The sequence below is a fragment of the Leptonotus elevatus genome, chromosome 7, assembly GCF_054856555.1.
Source record: "Leptonotus elevatus isolate MCC_2025b chromosome 7, RoL_Lele_1.0, whole genome shotgun sequence".
Classification (NCBI taxonomy): domain Eukaryota; kingdom Metazoa; phylum Chordata; class Actinopteri; order Syngnathiformes; family Syngnathidae; genus Leptonotus; species Leptonotus elevatus.
Window position 1 is genome coordinate 24132411 of NC_141245.1, and position 21443 is coordinate 24153853.

Here is a 21443-nt window from a genome sequence, read left to right on the forward strand (position 1 = left end):
GGCAGAGAGATTACGAAATGAAACCTCATTTTGAATTAGAACAGTGCTTGTCAAACTTTTTTACACCAGGTTACAAAAAATTGCTTAAGCTTTTCATGTCATCACCAACATTAAAATAGTCGACAGTGTTTTTTCAAAAAATTAAAAAAAAAATGTTTTATTATTATTGTTCTTAACCCATAAAGCCTGAACCATGAAATATATGAGGAAATTCAGATTATTTGCATATGGAGTATTTCTCAGTCCGTTTATATGGCGGCGTATTAGGGCCACGTATTCAGAGAGAGAAACTCGCAAACTTGCCACTTTAAAAAACTCTCTTTTTTTATTATGAGAGAGTAAAGGAGGATCTGGAATTGGCTGGCACTGAACTGTTTCCTCATTCCTTGTTTTTCACATCTTATTTTCTTTCTTCCTTTTTCCTCTTACGTAACTTTTTGTCCAGCTTTATTCTTCCTTAATAACTTCTTTCTCGCCTCCCGAGTTTCTTACGCTTTCTATCTTTGATTACCTTCTCGTTTCCTTTTTCCTGAATTACTTTCTTGTTTCCAACCTACCTCATTGTCCTTCTTTGTCTTTCCCTTTTCCACAGTTCTTTCTTCTGTACTTCTTTTTCTTCTTTAAAAAAATGTACTTGAAAGCAATACTTGAGTAAAAGTACAACAGAAACCGGTCAAAGCTAAGGTCACCTTGTAAAATGTTCAACAAAAGTCCTAAAACTTTGGACATTTGCTGTACTTACGCATTAAAAGTAATTTTCTATGAATGTACGCAAATATTAGAAGTAAAAGCATTTTTCAAAATTCCAATTTTATTGATTTAGTTTACTTCAGTGATAAAGATTTGTGTGCTGGCTAATTAGCATGGTTAGCTTGCGCAAGTTAGCATTTGCATAGCCAATTGCCTCAACAAAAATATTGACATTTTTGACTTCATTGGATTTGATATAAATTAATTAAATCTACCAGGTTGTTGTTGTTTTTTGTCACTTGAGGTCGGCATGAGCGACAATTATTATAATTATTTGAAGGGTCCGCAACAATTCTTGCAAATATACGCCCACGTGTGTGTGTAACCTGATACTCAGTACTTCCACCGCCGAGTTCACTATTGTCGTCGTTTTGCTCGTCATCTGCTGCAGGCCATCTTGAATTTTGTTCAAGTTGTATTGCAAGCCCAACTTTATGTCTCAGTATAAAGACAGGGCAGGAGTGGACATTGTTAAGCAGCATATTTAAATGAGGCCCATTCGTCGGTAAAAAAAAACCTTAAAAAGAGACAAGCTGTAATCACATATCGCTCATCGGGCATTTTGTCTGAAACCTTCACGTGACCTTGTTTTTAAAAGTGTCACGGATTGTTATGAGTGCAGATAAGAACATGGAATTGTGGAATTGTGTTCCCAACAGGAGTCAACTAAGAGCAAAGCGAAAGAAGGCAGCTCAACGGGAACAGAAACCCGAAAGCTGGTCGGACGGGTTTGCTGAGCGATACTAGGTAAACGCGCGCGCACGCGCACGCGCACGCGCACGCGCACGCGCACGCGCACGCGTAGCGCATAATCATGGTGACATCACTTGTTGTTGTAGTAATTAGAATTGGTGGGAGGTAACAATCAGTTCAAATATATTGCTACAGTTTAAGTATATTTTTCCGGTATCAGTATAGTTTTTTTTCTCCCAACCTGGATATGATCACATGGTGTAAATAAAAAAAAAAAAAAAGTAAAAAGTGACTGATTCATGGTAAATGTGTTATGTCAGCCTAAAAACCACTAGCCTATCTTCTGGTGTTCAAAAATGTTCTGTTGAATCTGAAAGAACCAGAAGGTCAATTTTTTTGAAGTTATTAACTAATTCAGCATTTTTTTGTTCGTCAGTTAGCAAAGCTGAGAACACATTTTTATAGCGTAGCAAACTGAGCTAACGCTAGCTAGCTCTTGGTTAAAAAAACAAAACAACAACATGGGATATGTACTGTACATGAGGCTGTAAAAAAAGAAAAAAAAAGCTTCTTTTGAACTTTTTGTACATTTTAGAGTTTGTACTTTCTACGTTTACTTCAGTTCACGAGATGAATTAGAACTTTGACTTTAACCAGAAGCATCCGTACAGTGTGAGTACTTTTGTCACTTCTCGTAGATTGCGTTGCATCATAATGACATCTCATATTTTCCCCTCCTCCATCGACAAGAGGTTGAATCGAAATGGTTGAAAGCAAGCATGGAGATAAACAGGAAATGAGTGCAGGGATGAGGAAGTGCCACTAGAGGGGTGTGAAGAGTCAAATGTGGCTCCAGCTCGGATGGTTGTTGTTGTCTGTGCACTTTTAGCCATCACCAACATTTAGTAGGATTTTGTACACATTTTGTTTCACTCTACAGTTGGCCATTATGAGAAAATAAAAGATAAAATGTTCTAATCACTTTGATTCTGGAACTTTCATTTAATCAAATTTAATCTGAATAAATTAAAAGAACCCCACCAAACCATCATATGTTGTAATCTGGATTAAATCAAGATTCACACCTGGTTTGCCATGAAGGCCTCTGTACTTTCCCGTACCATATTTTGTTCACATCAGCTAATATTTGATTGTTACGCATATTTAATAAATAAATAAAAAGCTCGTCATTGACATAAAATCAGCGTCAATTTACATTTGGTGTATGCACAAAGTAGATCAAAACAAAACTGATTATTAATCTGTGGCTTTTCACCAAAGTATGCAACAGAAAACATCCTCGACCTTCCCAATATATTAGATAAACCGTCAACCAACTTTTTGTATAATTTCCATCTGAATCCCGCTGAGTACATTTAAGTGCAGACTGAATGAATGAGGCCCAAATAAATGCCAGTTGCTGAACCTCTTGTTGCGTTCCAAGCATCACTTGTGAGCACTTTTACTCTCAACTAATGCAGCTTTCAACAAGTTGCTTGATGCTCGCAGTGCCAGCACATTAACAAACCGGCCTTGGGAAATGTGACAACAAATGCACTTTTCAAACCGTTCTACTTTTAAAATACATTAAATTACGTTTTCATTATCGGATGTAATCTGTGTTTAAATATTTAGATTAAATTTTACATTTTATTTACTTTTCCATCACATTTTATTCAAATTTTGTTTTTTTTAAAAGCAAGTTCGCAAGTTTTTCAATTTCAATGGCTCATTCAATATATCAAGTTGTAAAACGGAGAAAATAAAATGAACTGACTCATAAATAGGAAACAACAGTTTTTTTTAATTATGATATCAATACATTTTCTATGTACAGGCACAGTAATAATAATAAAAATGCAGTCCCGGTAGCACAATTATTTCAACACATTTTGACCAAAAACGGAACATCTTCCCTCTCCTGTGATTGCGCGAGCACATTTGGAACATCTTTTACATTTGCTAGCAAATTTTGATAACATTTACAAATCAATAAATAATTAGAAAAAAAACTTACTTTGTAATCCAGTGAAGACCTTTTTTTTTTTAAACAAAACAAAACAGCTCATGTGCAAATTCTCGAGACGAGTGCGCACGAGAAATGACGTTTTCTTTGAAAGGCAATACTGAAGAGCAAAAAAAAAAAAGAAGAGAAACGTTTCACAGTAAACCAAAATATAAAAGGAAATATTCAAGTAAAACAGGATTATGTTAAGTTAAAACCAACTAAAACGGACACAAATTGTTACCAAAATGTACTTAAGGATCAAAAGCAGGCTAAAAGCGGTAAAACAAAATAGCTTTATATAAACAAAATACTTTCTAAAAACAGGCGCAGTCCATTAAACTACGTATCATGTGACGCCACTTGCTATTATTCCATTCCTGTGAGAACAAATATAAAATTCTATCTGAGTCACACGAATATATCCGCTATTCACAAAAAGTTAGGGATCCACATGAGGTGAAATTTCAGGATGAACCGAAGATGCAAATCGACTTCATTTGACCGTCTCTAAACTTTTGAAAGCTCAAGTTCCACCAATTTTTTCACAAACTTGACAAAATTCACAACAGAGGCTCGAGGCATGATTGGACCGGACCGTACATTTCTCCAAGCACAGAAATGAATGGAATAAATCCATTTGGCGACTCGCGAACAGCAAGTCGTGCAAAAAAGTAAGTAAGTTCAGAGGTCAAATTAAGATCACGTTTACGGTGCTGGTTCATCCTGAAAGTTCAGCCAAAAAGCCAGATTTCACTAACTTCCTGTGACGAGCGTAATTTGGCAAGAGCAGGCCGGGCTGCAGAGCGCCGCCCTAGTGTGCAAACACTGCCAGTCATCAAAAGCGCGGGATTAAGATTCCATGATTGTACTATGATTACTTCGCGTCTGACAATCCCGCGCGTCGCCGCGGGGGGGCGTTCAAAGCTACCCCAAAGGCGCGCTTTTTCAGTCGGGCGAGCTTCCCGGATGCTCCCGCAGCACCCAAACGTTATCCCGGTGCGCTGGGTTGGCCGGTCCCACGCCTTGCAGGGACAGCTCGGCCACGGAGGCGTCCAGGCGGAGCCCGTCGTCCTCGTCGCTCAGGATGTCCGTCTCTTTCGCCTCCTCGGGGTCTTCGTACTCTTTGAGGTCAAACTGTTCTTCCACCCAGCGGTCGGTGTCGGCGGCTTCCGACGACGACGACAACGGGAGGCGGTCGCGCTCCGTCCGCGTTCGTTCCGGTTTCGTCCGCTCGTCCCCGGGCCCCGAAGGCTCGGGATCGCCGTCGGTGACAATGTCTGTGTCGATGGTGAAACGGTTGCGCACCAGCTTCCTCCGGCCGAGGGTTCTGGTTGGTGCAGATGCTGTGGAAACAACACGAGAAGCCATTGAGAACTTTGGCGGATTCCCCCAAAATTCTGGAACTGGGTTGAATTTGACCTCATGTTCAGGTCACACGTAAACCAAACAAAAAATACAACCTCACCCAATGAGATTTAGTTCAGAAGGTAAAAGCTTTTTCTTATGTTCGGCACGCTACAAAAAAAAATCTGGATCTGGATTGAGCTGCACATTTTGTTCATTTTCATCTATCATCCACTATTTTGGACATTTTACTAGTTTTAAGGAGATGCTCAAAAAAACTCAATTGAACAGGAAAAAACTCTCGGAACAAAACGAACTTGAGCTTTGTTGCTATTTTTGAGAACCTTGCATCACTCGCACCATTTGTGTCGGGATGAAAAGTAGTGGAAAAAAAACATCCAACCCAATTCCAAGTCAAAAGAACATTTTATCACCGTAGATGGAATTTCTTGGAATTGCGTCATCTCCACGCAGACGGCAATTTCTGCGGGCGGGTGACTTACCTGCTCGGTTTATGACGGGCCGAGCGCCCTTGAGCGCGCACAGGCGCTTCCCTCCGAAGGGCACGTACTGCTGGCTGAGGGGCAGACTCTCCGTCTTCAGTAGCTGCCGCCGGTGCTTCTCCCGCAGGATGGAGTGCACCGTCTTGAGGAAGTCTTTGCGGCTCTCTGGCGAGCTGAGGGAGCGACGCCACATCATCAGATCATCCGCTCCAGAGACCTTTCAATCGTTTTTTTGTCAATGATCGGCGCCAGGGTACTTCCGGGCAATTGCCTACCACTGATTTGAACTAAAACCTTTAGTTTTTTTTTTTTTATAGACAAAAATCTAAAATCTAAAATTTTCGACTGACGTATCACACATTTAAAAACAACTTCTAGAAATCATCATTCGAGCTTTTTATGCTATTTTCTCAATCACTCTGCCTCGTCAAATGACATGTAAGAATTTGTTTACAAGTGGCGCGATCTTGAGTTTCTGCTACCCGGGAGCACGTGTGACGTCATTGCGAAAAGTTGCGCAAAAGGTAGTCGTTTAAAAAAAATAATAATAATAAAAAAATAATAATAATAAAAAAAAAAAAAAAGGTGTGATTCTCACCTACAACACAGTTGGAAGGACCGCTCCGGCCGGCCTTCCGACTCTGACTTTGTGTGGACGATCTCGCACACGGACGTGCCCTCGCCGTCTGAAGAGGAAACGTCTGTTCAGGGTCATTTGGCTCATGAGCAAGAAACGAGCTAACTATCCAACCCTCACATGTAACTGTAACCCTTAGCGTCTAACCTTGACCCTAAACAGTAGTCCAAATTCCTAGGTACTAAACCCCCAACCCGAAACCCTAACCCCCCCACCTATCATTAACCCCTTACTCTATTCCAGTGGAGATAATTAGCCAAAATTTAGAGGCATCCCATTTTTAGCCTCTGCTCGGCTCAGAAGTTTTGATATAAACCGAACCTGAGCTTACCTGCATTAGCCAACGGTCTAACTTGGAGGGCGTCTGTCGCAATCATGTGACGATACCGGAAGGGGTCTTTTTCTTCAGAAGACGTAGACCCTCTGTGGGAGCTGCCCTAGAAAACAATAGCAGTACAATTCAGTTACGATTTGGATATGAGCAATCGTTTCCTTAAGTGGTGCGGCCGCTCACCATTTTCTTTTTCTGTTTGGATCCATCCTTGCACACAAACACAACTGCCGTTTTGAACACTAAAAGATATTATGCCCAAAAATGTCGTTACCATAGAACGCATCTTCAGAAAAAAAACTGTACAATGTCAACAGGGCGTCATACCAAAAGTGGCCATCTGGGGTTCTTTCTTCCACTTCCCCAAGGAAGCGGGTGGGTTGATCCAGGACACGCTGGTGTGGAGCAGCAGATCGCCCATGGACAAGTCAGCAACCTGGAAATGAACACCCAATATTCACCCGTGTTGCCCATTTATCAACATTAAGATACAGTCCTGTCGGTGGCCCGGTGGGGTGGTGCCTGGATTTCACTTTCCTTTGTTTTCTTTGGTCCTTCCTCGGGTCTCCTGACGGCGGTGTTCGGTTTAGGTGAACGGTATGGGATTTTTTTCTAATAGGTTTTTGGTGAGCTAACAAATACACATACTCACCCACATACAAAAAAAAAAAAATATATATATATATATATATATTTAAAAAAAAAAAATTAAAAATATATATATATATATTTAAAAAAAAAATTTTTTTTAAAGAGCAATGATGATGACATTACCGAATGAACAATACTGAGCTCTTTAAAAAAAAAAGAAAAAAAAAAAGAAAGATACAGTCCTGCCGTGAATGATTAATGATCCAAAAACACCCAACAAACTCATCTTGTGTATTAACCGTACCTCCTTCTTGTCGCCGCTCTGCTCGGTGATGAGCTGGTCAAACACGGCGCCAAACTCCTCGTGGATCTTCTGCATCTCATTAATGTGGCTGGCCACTTTGTTCATGGCCTTCATGGCGACTGCCAACGACAAACGGGGGGGGGGTTAGTTTGCAACCGGGTACCAGGAAGGACGCTCCCGGCGGCGGTTCTCACCATCCAAATGGTAATGCTCCTCGCTGTCCGGGTCAGTGAGTGAGTAGAGCTCCTTGAGCAGCAGAGGGTACTTGAGGACCCTCTGGATGGGCTTGATCAGATACGACTCCAGCGTGGACGAATGCTGCTGCTTGGGGTTGCGCTCGTCCAAGAAGGCCTTAAAGTCGGGGTCGCTTTTGGCTGCAAAAGATCGCATCAAATGGGATTATAGATAGTATTCGTGGATGGGTCAACGTTCCAGCGGACGCAACTGTGTTCCGACTGCGTGTACGCCGAATATTCCTTTTGTTATTGATGAATGTCACCAAGACGTTTGCGGAAGGTTTAGCTCAACACTCCTTGCATCGGTACACGTTGAAACGCTTGGAACATTTGCCGATGTTACTGGCCAGACGGGACGAGACGACATGGCAACGTCACGTATGCTCTTGAGGTGGGATGGCTCGATCCCAAAACACGGACATTCTTAGCGTCTTCTGTACTTTCGGCTTTTATTGGTTGCTATGTGAATTTGTCATTTGTGAATTCGAGGTGAAGAATCTCGGGTTATTTTTAAACCAAGTTAGCTAGTTCTCCGACCGCTAGCTACAAGCGCTAGCATGTTACAACAAAAACAACAACATTGTTTATTCATCACAAACAACAATTTAAAATTTTGGTCCGCTGGGAAAGGAGCATAGAGACCTTAAGGAGGGTATTTGGAGAGCTTTCAAAATACATCTTCACCACCAGATCTATTTTTAGCCAGAGCTAGCCACAGCTAGCCACAGCTAGCTACAGCTAGCGGTTCACATATATCACGATCGCATTATGGTAAAAGCATTTCTACCATCTTACAATGACACTTAACCTTAATCCAAATGGTCAGAAACGGAGGTGGAAAATCCAGGTCCAGAAAGACTAAAAACCTTGCCACAGTTTCAGGTAAATGAGCATCCGGGGAGCTAGCTAAAGAGCTTGCTAGCTAGCTAGCACCTGTGGCTAAAGCCAAAGTGTGACAGGGTTTTTACTTTCCGGACTTGGATTTGCCACCTCTGGTCAGAACACACTTTGGTGGACTTTGTAGGTTGGAAATCTATTCGATTTATCTTTGCATTTCTGGACACTCCTTTGACCGTTCCCATTCGACATTCGATGCACCCGTGAACGGCACACAATGTGGCGCACATGATGTCATGTGAATGCTATGTAACGTCAATTCACTCCGCTGTGCCTTTTTGGGAAATTAAGTCTTTTGGTTTCTGATTGGCTCAAATGTGGCGTTAACAGTTACGGTGCCACATTTGACCGAACCCACTCTAAACTGTCTTTCAGCAGAACGTAACCAGCAGAGGTCAAATGAACAAGCGCGAGGGTGAGAAAACCGCGCGCGGGAGATTAATGGCGCCTGCGGCTATGAGCACCTTTTCTCCTTTCCGGCAACAAGGCGGAATGAGTCGCTCACCCTTAACGAGGACCTTCGGGACTTTGGTGTGGCTGGCGCAGAACGCACTGTAGATCTTAAAGCGGTCGGCGTAGTAGAGGAACGAGCCTCCCAGGGAGAAAAGGATTTTCTGTAAACGGCGGATGAAGGAGACATTAGGCAGCTCAAACATAGCTTTAAAAAAAAAAAAAATTAAATTTGTGTTTTATTACTTTAAACTGGTCCACTCTCTCCAGCTTGTCCAGATCAGGAACCAGACGAGTTCCGTCCTCCAGAGTCTTGAGGAATTCCACCTGGAACTCCACCATTTCGGGAAGATTTCCAAAGAGAACATCCAGCTGGAACAACAAAAGGAAAGGTAGGTTGGAATTACAAACAATATTCATTTAGTCAGGCCATAGCCTTGTCTAATAGAATAAAAACTGCTTTGTCGCCATCTTGTGGCATCTATAGACACTACAAAATGCTTTGTGTGTGTCTGTGTGTTTTTTTTTCCCTTTGTTAATCCAATTCAATCTACTTTATTTCTATAGCACATTTTACAAACACGTGTTTCCAAAGTGCTGCACATTGAAATCCGCACACTATCATACACATAAAATCTAGTAAAACCCCCCAAAAATAAATGTCAATAAAATACTAAAATAAAGTAAAACAAAAATAAATACATAAAAAATTAATTAAAAATAAATAAATAAAATTGTTTTACAAAAAAAAAAAACACGAAAAGACCCCGAGAACCACACAATACACACAAGGACAAAAAAAATAATTCCTAAACATTAACCCATCAAGCTTTAAGTTGATTCCAAGGGTCTTTCACATCTAAGTGTTTGTTCAGGTTGCCCTCATGATAAATATACGACTGTAATATTTCAACATGTGAATACATTAAATTGAATCATTCACTGCCATTGACGGCTAGAGACGTCAAATATTCATGCTAGATTTTAAATGTAAAAAAACTCCACAAAAAATTGTTAGCTTTCTACCAAACGCTATTGACATTTAGTACATCCATCCATCCATCTAAATTCATATGAATAGAAACAATAAGCTCCGCAAAAAAATCACTTTTCCACTCAATTCTGATGACATTTTGTACAAAACCCCACTAAATTCTCATGATGAAAACACAAAACAGTTGCCGCGTTTTGTAGAACATCCTCCTGACGACAGCCCGATAGTAGAGCCGTGCAGCAGATGGTGCCGAGAAACAGCTCGCCGTGTCCAAGTAGCACATGCAGGTGTAAAAACATCCCATCCTCCTCTCTTCTCTCATGGTTGGGCCCCGTTGTCCTCGCACAAAGCCGTCCATTCTGCACATTATGTAACCCACTTCTACTCGCTCCGAGGCAGCAGCAGCGCCCACGGACGCGCTCGCATACGCGCGCGCACACACATAACGGCATACCTCATCTTGAGTGAGGAAGGTCTCTTTCTGCAGTGGGTTCAAATATCTCCCAATCAGGCAGTTGAGGTCCTGCAAGACAACATTTGTTCTCGTTAAACTCATTAATAGATTGATTGGGGCATTTTTAGCCCATATAAAAGCCACAAAATTAAGGTTCCATTTTGACAGGCAATTAGCACTCATATGGACAAATAAGTGTACCTAATGAAGTGTCCGGTGAGTCTTACATAATGAATTTCGACTACAGTGATTCAACTTGTTACATTTGATTGTATTGATAATATTAAATACACAGAATTGGCCCAATTATTAATGCCATTATTAAAAATATATAAAGAAAAAAATGTCAATTTATAAAATAAATCTAAAATATTAAAAACTGCAAGAACCCAATCATTGGAAATATTGTAGTGTACATGTAACATTAATATTTTAATTTAATAAATACTACACACCAGTGCCTAAAATATATTTGTAAATATTGTAAAAATAATAATAATTGTAATATTAAATCATTAAATATAAAATAAATACACAACTGAGGCCCAGTCATTAAAAATATTGTAAATATGCAACAAAAAATACAGTAATACTTACAATATTTACAATAATTAATTTCGTAAATTATTTCAGTAAATATACAATAATATTAATGTAAAAAATACACTACAATACTATATTGTAAAAAAAACCTTGTGTGTATTACATTATAGATATACTAGGGGTGTCAAAATTGAATAATAATGCATATATTTGTGGAGACTGGGGTCAAGTTACATTTTAAGATTTATAAAATGTGGAGAATTTCACATTATTAGATAGCTTTTAATATGAGAAGAAAAAATGCACTCAGCTGTCACCAATGTCTTACAAATGCAATTATGCCATCTAGTGGCAGAAAAATGACCTCAACATAAATCAATATCATACTTGGTTTTTTACAGTATAGTAATTTTAACTCAATTAAAAAAAATATTATGAAATTATTGTATCAATGACTAAAAGATGCAGCCATTTTTTCCCACTTTATGTTAACAAGAATATGAAAACTTAGAAATAAATATTTTATCGCACATTTAGAACAGATATAAAATTTGTGAGTTAACTATTGTAGTTATGCGATTAATTAAAATTAAAAAATGTAATCGCCTGACACCCCTAAAATATATATAAATATAAAATATAGGGCAATTGCGTAACAGGGCTCAAGCTGGGACTAAACAATCCTCTGCCTTGCGTCGACATTAATATTAGGATAAAAAAAAGTGTTTCAAAGGTCCAAAAGTGGATGACTAAAACATGCCAACAGGCAAACTTTAAAATTCACAAAAATGCCCTTTGATCAACCTTTGTAACAATGATCACTTCAAAGCTAAATTTTTTTTTTCCATTTTAAATATTCATGAGAATTAAAACCTCAGTTGAAGTCAGTGACACGAGTAACCGCACTTTGCCGAGGCAACATCGATCGTGCAATATTAGATTAAACCAACGTGTGCACTCAATCAAGCCCACTTAGACAGGACAGACAAAACAGTTCAGCCAGCAAACAATTGGGGGGGGGGGGGGGTCAGCTGCTTCCCCCGCCCCCCCAACCCACTCAGGCCACAGAAATCTGTAAACGAAGACATATATTTTAGGATACTGACTTTGACGTAGGTGCGCTCCGTCTCCACCAGCTCGCTGATGACCTTGCGCAGCTTGTCGGCGTCCGAGAGCTGCCGGAGCGCCGGCGGGAAAGGCGAGTCCGGGCTGGGCGAGGACGAGGACGTGCATTCGGGGGGATTCATGTCATGGAGGCTGCGGCAGAAGGCGGCCACTTGCTCCGTATTCTGAGTCGATAGAAAAAAGGAAAAAAAAAATGTGCAACAGCCTACACGTCAACTTCAACAGTGCACCAACTTGAACTGAAGCCAGCAGAGATTTTTATTGATATATATATAATATATATATATATATATATATATATATATATATATATATATATATATATATATATATATATATATATATATATATATATATATAATATATATAATATATATATATATATATAATATATATAATATATATATATATATATATATATATATATATATGAAAATATATATATATATGAAGAAAAAAAATAATATATATATATATATATATATATATATATATATATATATGAAAATAATAGCTATTAGGTCTATTTTAAGTGTGTCATAACACGTCGTAAGTGACTCATCTCATCATCAAAATACACCACACAACATACAGGAGGGGGGGGGACGGGGGTTGCCGTGGAAACCAGCCCTGATGTGCATTACACTGCAATTTAGGGGGCAAAAATAGACAAGCCCATCCATCAGGCGACGGCTTGTTGGGTTACTTTGTTGACTTTTCACGGCAGCTTTGTTTAAACCTCACGGAATTTGTTTTGAGGGGGCGGTCCTATGGCCACTGGTCACCCCGCCCCCTCAATTACGGGCTCATGGCTAGAGCATGGGTTTCATATTAAAGAGTTTCAAGCGTGGTATAGCGTATAAAATGCGGGTTTTATGCGCGAGTTAGGGTTTCAAATGAGAGTTTTGAGGGTTTTTAAGGTTTTGGCAGTGAGTGAGTGCATTTTTTTTTTTTTTTTTTTTTTAAATCCTGTATCCTCAGGTATCTTCATCTCAGTCCTATTTAGAACTCCTGCCCCCTCACGAGCTCATTAAGTGTGCAGCACACACACACGCACACACACACGCACATCACATGGGACGAAACGGCTCCCGTGTTTTGCCGAAAAAAAGAGCAAAAGGAAGACGAGCGAAGTCGGTCGGAGCTCACCAGATGAAGCATGCCAAAGAGTGAGTCGCACGAGCGCTTCCTGGGGTGACTCCACTTGAGAGAAGACATGGCCGCTTGCGCGCAGACGCCCCACTTTTTTTTTTTCTTCTAATGGAGGTCGACTTGGCGCACGAGCCCCGCGCCGCCCGAGTCCATCTCGTCTCCGGTCGGGATGAGAAAACAAGCGAGACGCTCGCCCGCCTCCTCGCGACTCTTTTTCCGACTGCTGCGCGTCTGACCGGCAAGTGCGATAATGCAAGGGAAAGAGAGAGGAAGGAAGGAGTCTCCTCCTCGGCGGGGGTTGGGGGGGGGGGGGCGGCATGTGAATGCGGAGTTTTCAGGAGCGGGAGGGGGGGGCGGAGGTACGAGAGAAAGTGCAGGGAAAACTCGTACCGGGAGTTTTTGGGCTGCACTGAAAGTGCCAAGGATGACGACTCCCTGCAGCGAATTCATCGAAAAGTCAAAATTGATGTGAATGAAGAGTTTTCGACAAGGGATGCGGGTTCAAGCAAGATTTCAAATTAAGGGTTGGCCAAATGACGTTTTTTATAGTCTGCCATAGGTTTCTAATGGGAATGTCAAGTCTGTGTTAGGGTTTCAAGTAGGGGTGTCAAAATGAGTGCGTTCATTTTGAGTTGATTTAAAGTTTTCCTTTAACGGCACCATTTTTTTTTTTTAACGTGCGATTATTGACCGTCCCTTACTTGGAAAGCCCGCACTGGGGGAATTCCAGTCGCAACGCAGCAGACACGTCCACGTCAAAATTTAGCAGTCATAAAATTGATAATAATGCATATATTTGTGGAGATTGGGGTCAAGTTGTATTTTACAATTTTAAAAATGTGCAGAATTTCACAAGTTACTTCATGATAAAGATTAAGTAGCTCTTAATATTAAAACGAAAAATGCACTGAGCTGTCACAAATGCAGTTATGCCATCTAGTGGCAGATAAATGACCTCAACACAAATCAATATCACTCTGGCTTTTTTTTTTAATTAAGTGTCAGGGTTTCAAACTGTGTTAAGGTTCCCAGTCAGTCAAAGTTTCAAATGTCAGTTTCAAGCAAGGGTGTGGTTCTAAATTAGGGTTTGAAGCCAAGGGTTGAAATTCAAGTTTGGGTTCTGAGGCTTCAAATGAAGGTTAGGTTTCAAATTTGTGCTAGGTTAGAAATTCAAATTAAGGCTCCAACTAGTTTAAATAGGGTTGCAAGTCAAAGTTAGGGGTTCAAATTAGGGCTCCAAGCACGGGATACAGTTTCGAATTTGGGTTTAAGATTATGGTTAGGGTTTTAAATTGGGGTTTGAATCTACAGTCAGATTTTCTAATTAGGGTTTCAAGCCATAATTATAGTTTCAAAATAGGGTTCGAAGCCTGGCAAAGGGTTAAAAGCCCGGGTTCAAATTTCAAATGAGGTTTCCAAATGATAGTTTCCTGCCTGTGTGCAGGGATAGCATTTCTAACAAGAGTCGGGGGTTTCACGTTAGGGTTTGAAGCCAAGGTCAGAAATTCAAATTGGGGTTCTAAGCCTGGGATAGGGTTTTGTTTGGATGCGATCCTGGTTGCTAAGCAAGTGAAGACTGCAACGCACGCTGCTGCCCTCCCTCGCATGTCCTCTCAAGAGAAAATCTCAAGTGTGAGTGAAAAAGCACCAAATGTCGCGTCCAGGCTGGCCGGGAACGAGCGAGGCGCCACTTAGCACTTCGCTTACGTGCCAAAAAATAAATAAATAAATAAATAAATAAAAATAAAACGGCTTTCGGCCATCTTAAGTTTGCTGCGCCAACGTTTTATAATCACAGCAAATGTGAATGCAATCGTCAAGGCAACCGAGCATTGCTGTTTGCATTCAAGCGAAAGGTTTCACCTTGACGCAAGCCAAGCGCTCGGTCGCGGAATGAAAGACTTCAGAGCGTGTTCAGAATCCACGTCACACCCACATTGAGGAGTTTTATAAAAAAGTAGTAACAGTCAACAGCAATATGTGGAAATCCACAATTCGAAGACTTTTTCAAATACATTCTTACCCTTCCGAGGTGAAGGACGCTTGGAGAGCTGAAAACTATTTTCTAAAAAAGTACAAACTCTGCCACAGTTTGGCTTTAGCCACTTGTGCTAGCTAGCTAGCTAGCTAACCGAACACCCGGGGAGCTATCTAGGGAGCTCGCTAGCTAGCACAAGGGGCTAAAGCTGTGGCAGGGGTTTTTACTTTCTGGACTTGGATTTGCCACCTTTGATACAGTTTGACTTTTTTGCTGCATTTGATCCATTTTTCAATGCTGTTCAGGATTGGATTTATTGAACATATAAACAGTACGAGATGTGAAAATACAAATTGAAAGAAAGAAAAGAATCATGTCATAGTTCAACGCAAGTTCGCATGTTCAAAGGGATTAGGAAGAAATACGAGAACTTAACTAGCCCTACCCCATTTTACTCATATGTCAAGACACGAGTAGGTTATTCATTTCCGAGAATATATCAAAAAATAAAAAACATATATATATATATATATATATATATATTAAAAAATAAATAAATAAATAAAAAGAGCAATGATGATGACATTACCGAATGAACAATACTGAGCTCTTTAAAGAAAAAAAGAAAAATTTAAAAAAAAAGAAGAAAAAAATAAAATAAAAAATAAGTTTATGTTCATGTTTATACCTGATTTGTATATTTTTGTAACACCTTAGTGTCAAACCTCTTTTTGAACACAGCCAGTGATTCACACTTTTTCAATTCATAATTGTTCCATAAATCCATTTTATTTGATAAGTAAAAGACAACAATTTTTATTTGCTAAATTTGCTTTAATACTGGTGGAATTTTTTTAAGGCGTGTGGAAAAGTACGACGACGTATTAGGTAATATTTCAAGAGAAAAAACTCAGAAACTTACAACAAATACACGTAGAGTAGCTGTAGTCTAATGTGAGGATTTGTTGGTGGTCAATGGGACGCTCTTTAAAAAAGGAAAAGGCAGGATGGAGACGGATTCATTCATATATTCATATATTTTTGTGACGATCTTTTTTTAAATTTCAGTTGTGGTGCCTTTATGGGGCTAAACAGTAACACATTCCTTATGTTAACCGACGCGACTGTGTTTATATGAATTCATTGTAAAAACCCATTAAAAAGAACAAGTGTCGGTTTCCACAAAATTGTGGCCATTTTGCAGCGAGAAACAAGTCGAAAACGTAGCCAACGCGAGAACCACAGAGAACAAGAGACAACCAAATGCAGCGGGCGGTGCCGTTTTCTAACCTTGCATTCGTCCAACTGGCCAAAGATCTCGGAGTCGTCATCCAAACTGTCACCCGAGCTCTCCAGCAGCAGCCCCGCGCTGTCGTCCAGGATCTCCTCTGAGATGCACACAAACAATGAGTTTTGTTCTCAATAAAACCGCAAAGTCATCAAAATGAGACTTTAAGTATTAAAAGTTAAATGTGGGTTTCAAACAAGGGTTGGGGATTGAGCCAAAGTTAGGGGTTCAAATTAGGGTTCCAAACCAGGCTTAAGGTTTAAGTTAGGGTTTCAAACAAAGGGATAGGCTTTAAATTTAGGGTTTGAAACCAAAGACTGAGTTTCGAATTCGGGTTCTAAGATGGGTTTGAGGTTTCAAAATAGGATTTCAAACAAGGGTTGCATTTTCAAATAAGGGTGTCAAACATAGGTTAGGGTTTAAATTTAAGGTTTAAAACCAAAGTTCAGGATTCAAAATTAGAGTTCCAAACCAGGTTTAAAATTTCCAGGAAGGGTTCGGGTTTTAAAATGATGTCAAACAATGATTAGTATTTTAAATTTGGTTTACAAGCCAGGTTTAAGGTTTCAAACAAACATTCGGGTTTTATTTTAGGGTTTGAAACCATACTTTGGGTTTCATGCTAGGGTTCGGGTTATAAATTAGGATTCTAAGACAGTGGTCAAACAAGTTTAAGGTTTTAAAATGAAGGTTTCCAACAAAGGTTCGTGTTTTGACAGAGTTCAAACTAAAATTTAGGTTACAAGTTAGGATTTTCAAATTAGGGCTACAAACCAAGTTTGAGGCTTCAATTTATGGTTTGTAATCAAACTTATGATTTCAAATTAAGGTCGCAAGCCAAAGTTAAAGTTTTGAACAAAGTTTAGGCTTTCAAATTGTTAAATTGTTTCATACCAAGACTAGGATTTTGAAATGAGGGTGTCAAACAAAGTGCCGGCATTTGTCCGCGACCGCTCACCTTGGCTCTGGGAGAAGATGTCCGTGTAGGGGTCGTCGGCGGCGGCGGAGCGTCGCGGCGGCAGGAAGCAGAGCTGGCGGCGCTCCAGCGGCGGCAGCGCGCTGACGGTCAACGCCAGCGACGACAGCGAGAAGGCCACCTTCATGTCGGAGAAGTCCAGGCTGCTGGCCTCCTTCCCGTTCAGCTGCAGGATCTCGTCGCCCGCGTTCAGACCTGACCACGTACGCACACGACGTTACGGCAGCACAATTCTGTATGAGGTTTGGGGTTCGAAATTAGGGTTTCAAACCAGGAGGATTTTAAGTCAGGGTTTGGATTTCCAATTGCAGTTTGAAGCCAAGGTTAGGGTTTCAAATTGGGGTTTGAAGACAAAATTACGTTTTTGAACCTGGGTAGATTTCAAATTAAGATTTCAAACCAGGGTTCGGATTAGGGTTTCAAACCAGGAGGATTTTAAGTCAGGGTTTGGATTTCCAATTGCAGTTTGAAGCCAAGGTTAGGGTTTCAAGACTGGGGTTTGAAGACAAAATTACGTTTTTGAACCTGGGTAAGGGCTCGGGTTTCAAATTAGGCTAGGATTCAAAGCTTACAAGTTTCAAGTCAGGGTTTAGATTTCAAATTAAGATTTCAAACCAGGGTTCGGATTAGGGTTTCAAACCAGGAGGATTTAAAGTCAGGGTTTGGATTTCCAATTGCAGTTTGAAGCCAAGGTTAGGGTTTCAAATTGGGGTTTGAAGACAAAATTACGTTTTTGAACCTGGGTAAGGGCTCGGGTTTCAAATTAGGCTAGGGTTCAAAGTTTACGTCACAGTTTCAAGTCAGGGTTGAGATTTCAAATTAAGATTTCAAACCAGGGTTCGGATTAGGGTTTCAAACCAGGAGGATTTTAAGTCAGGGTTTGGATTTCCAATTGCAGTTTGAAGCCAAGGTTAGGGTTTCAAATTGGGGTTTGAAGACAAAATTACGTTTTTGAACCTGGGTAAGGGCTAGGGTTTCAAATTAGGCTAGGATTCAAAGCTTACGTCACAGTTTCAAGTCAGGGTTGAGATTTCAAATTAAGATTTCAAACCAGGGTTCGGATTAGGGTTTCAAACCAGGAGGATTTTAAGTCAGGGTTTGGATTTCCAATTGCAGTTTGAAGCCAAGGTTAGGGTTTCAAATTGGGGTTTGAAGACAAAATTACGTTTTTGAACCTGGGTAAGGGCTAGGGTTTCAAATTAGGCTAGGATTCAAAGCTTACGTCACAGTTTCAAGTCAGGGTTGAGATTTCAAATTAAGATTTCAAACCAGGGTTCGGATTAGGGTTTCAAACCAGGAGGATTTTAAGTCAGGGTTTGGATTTCCAATTGCAGTTTGAAGCCAAGGTTAGGGTTTCAAGACTGGGTTTCAAATTAAGCATTGAAATATGGGGGAGGATTTCATACAAATGTTTTGAAACCAAGGTTAGGGTTTCAAATTGGGGTTTGAAGACAAAATTACGTTTTTGAACCTGGGTAAGGGCTAGGGTTTCAAATTAGGCTAGGATTCAAAGCTTACGTCACAGTTTCAAGTCAGGGTTGAGATTTCAAATGAAGATTTCAAACCAGGGTTTGGATTTGGGTTTCAAGACTGGGATAAGGTTTCAAAGAAGTCATTCAAAAACTGGTTAAGGTTTCATATGTCGTTTTTGAAGCCAACATTGACGTTTCAAATTAGGGTTTGAAGCTAATGTTGTGGTTTCAAATTAAGGTTTCAAGGCAGGGTTAGGGTTTCAAACAAGACTAGGTTTTCAATTTAGTGTTTGAACACAAGATCACGGTTTCAAATGGAGGTTCCAAGTTAGTTTGCGTTTTGAAATTTGTGTTTGAAGCTGCAGTTTTTGGTTTCAAGCTTCAGATAGGGCATCAAATTCAGGTTTACAGCTCACTGTCCTTTTCAAACTGCTCCCTTCCATAAAAGCTGCTCTGCCTTTGAATAAACACACTCACGCACACACGCGCGCAGTGCCGTTTTGCAGCAAGTGCTTTGCGTGCGACAGACCTTTGGCAAACGCGAGTCCGCCCGCCCTCACGTCCGTGATGTAAAGCTGCTGCACTCGGTCCTCCTCCACCACCGAGATGGAGAAGCCTGCAGGAGGAAGAGGAAGAGCGCTCGCTTACATAAAACACTCGAGGGCCGACGCGTGAAAATCAATTCACGAGATTTCGCAATCAGTTCACATTGCATGCGAATCAGGAAAGAATATTAATCAGTTTAGAGTTCAAATTACTTCTGCTCAGTTGACATGATCATTTACATGTGAAGGGCTTAAGGTGGGGTGGAGTGGGGGGTGTTAACCACAGATTATGACACCCCCCCCCCCCTCGTCAACCACAGTTTCTGGGGCTCAGAGAACATCTTTTTTTTTTTTTTTTTTTACGATACAACAATTAAGTGTAATTGAACATCCACTACAGTAGGTGGCAGAGGCGCTCTCATAGGCAAATGGTACTATTTAGTAGTTGCAGTGGAGAGTTGGGGGGGGGAGCCAAAATATTTTCTTCTTCCTTGGGGAAGGGTGGGTTGGGGGGGGTGCACAGCAAAATGAAAAATATGAATTAAGGCCGAGCAATTAAAATATCTCTTAGCTGTCAGTAGGCTTTATTTTTTTATTAGTATGTATATTTTATTTATTTATTCTTCTATTTTTTTAGTGTCTAGCTAAGTACAGTGCTTAACTCACTGAAGCAACCCCCTTCACTCCCGGCTGTTTTTACTGGATTTTGACTGATTTTGCAAGGTCCACAGAATATTATGTTCTATTGCTATAAAAACATGGAACCTACCCCAAAAAAAAAAAAGTATATTTGTATCTGTTTCCGTTTTGCAGCAATTAGCATTAGAATATAGCTAAGTTTCATCATTATTCAAAAATCTATTTAAAACAGTGGGGAAAAGAGCTTTTTTGCAACATGGCCCTGGTTAATCGCTTATACTCTACTGCCACCTGCTGGCCATTTTTGTAATAACTACCGTTGCTTTAAGTGTCCTCTAGCATAAAAAAACACATGTTTTTTTTAACATTTACAAGACTAGAAGTCTAGCCTATAAGACAAAAAGGTTTTTGTGTAACAAGTCTGATATTGTTTCCTGTACTACAGATTAAATTATTCCTTGTGTTTGTTAAAAATACACGGGAGGAGGGACTTGAAAAATAATAATTGCATATTAAATTGCAGTTGCAATAATGACCATTTCAAAACCATCCAGCCCTAAAGTGAATCAGTTCCAAATACATCCAAATCCATGTGAAATATATGTAAATCACTTTAGCTCAAGGGTATAAACTAAATTAAAAGTGAATCGTTTCCTACCGTAACCAATCATGCACGACTCATCTCGGTCAAACTGGACCACTTTTGTCATCTTGGAGCAGAGTTCGACTTCTTTGTAAAGCTGTTGGAAACAAGACAACACACGAGTGAGGAGAGCAAACGCAGATCACGACGTCTTGAGTCGGGCAGCATTTCAAATGACGGCCCCCGAGGCAAGCTTAGGCTTTCAAATACGGATTTGGAAGTCAAGTGTCGGATTTCAAACCCGGTTGGTCAAACGAGTAAAAGTGTGCAGAGGTCACGTACCAGGTCGCACACGTCCTCCTCCGGTTTGGGGATGTAGTACTGCACTCGGTTGTCAATGAGGAACTTGAGCCGAAGGTAGTGCTTGGTGGGATCCAGCTGGTGGGCCTGCATGAGGTCACATGACCGTGAGCATTCACGACGGATCCCATTGTTGTAATGATGTAATCACTTCGGGTTGGGGGGCAAAAACTGATTGCAAACTGATCAAGTCTCAGATGTCATTTGTAGAGCAAATTCGTAGAGCAATTGCGAACCGGCTTGAATGATGATTTTCGCCGCCTTCTCTACTGGCGCCGTTCAAATGTGTGAAGTGTCACTCGAAAACAAGGTGTTACGCCATCCGTTCATTGATAAAGGTTGATTCAAAAAATAGACGTTGGAAATTCAGATTCAATGAAATGACTTTTGCGTGGCCCAGATGTGCTCTTCACGCTGAAATTGATAGTTAGCACAACGTAGCGCTGACGTTAGCTTGCTAAATTATTCGGTGACACCCCAAGCAAACATTTTATACCGTTAAATTCCATTGAAATTTAGATTTTTACAAGAACAAGCAAAAAACTCAACCTTTTTTGCAGAGCAAATACAAACGCAACAATTTTTTATCA

General features: G+C 40.3%; 1 protein-coding gene across 4 annotated transcripts in view; it reads right to left on the reverse strand.

The window, feature by feature from the left end:
* Positions 1-3227: 3227 nt before the first annotated feature.
* LOC147171652 (rho guanine nucleotide exchange factor TIAM1-like) overlaps positions 3228-21443 on the reverse strand; it is a 55357-nt gene continuing 37141 nt past the window's right edge. For 3 of the 4 annotated variants that reach the window (XM_086081086.1, XM_086081087.1, XM_086081088.1), the window contains exons 11-27: positions 20836-20940; positions 20569-20650; positions 19256-19342; positions 17237-17449; positions 16281-16378; positions 11842-12024; positions 10193-10261; positions 8991-9116; positions 8800-8908; positions 7356-7535; positions 7162-7280; positions 6594-6702; positions 6450-6508; positions 6267-6372; positions 5897-5984; positions 5299-5471; positions 3228-4794 (exon numbers count right to left, since the gene is read on the reverse strand). In XM_086081086.1, the coding sequence (XP_085937212.1) occupies positions 4397-4794; positions 5299-5471; positions 5897-5984; positions 6267-6372; positions 6450-6508; positions 6594-6702; positions 7162-7280; positions 7356-7535; positions 8800-8908; positions 8991-9116; positions 10193-10261; positions 11842-12024; positions 16281-16378; positions 17237-17449; positions 19256-19342; positions 20569-20650; positions 20836-20940 (2304 nt within the window). In that variant the 3' untranslated portion in view covers positions 3228-4396. Of the gene's footprint in view, positions 4795-5298; positions 5472-5896; positions 5985-6266; positions 6373-6449; positions 6509-6593; positions 6703-7161; positions 7281-7355; positions 7536-8799; positions 8909-8990; positions 9117-10192; positions 10262-11841; positions 12025-16280; positions 16379-17236; positions 17450-19255; positions 19343-20568; positions 20651-20835; positions 20941-21443 lie in introns of those variants that run through there. The other variant, XR_015095612.1, reaches the window with a different exon arrangement.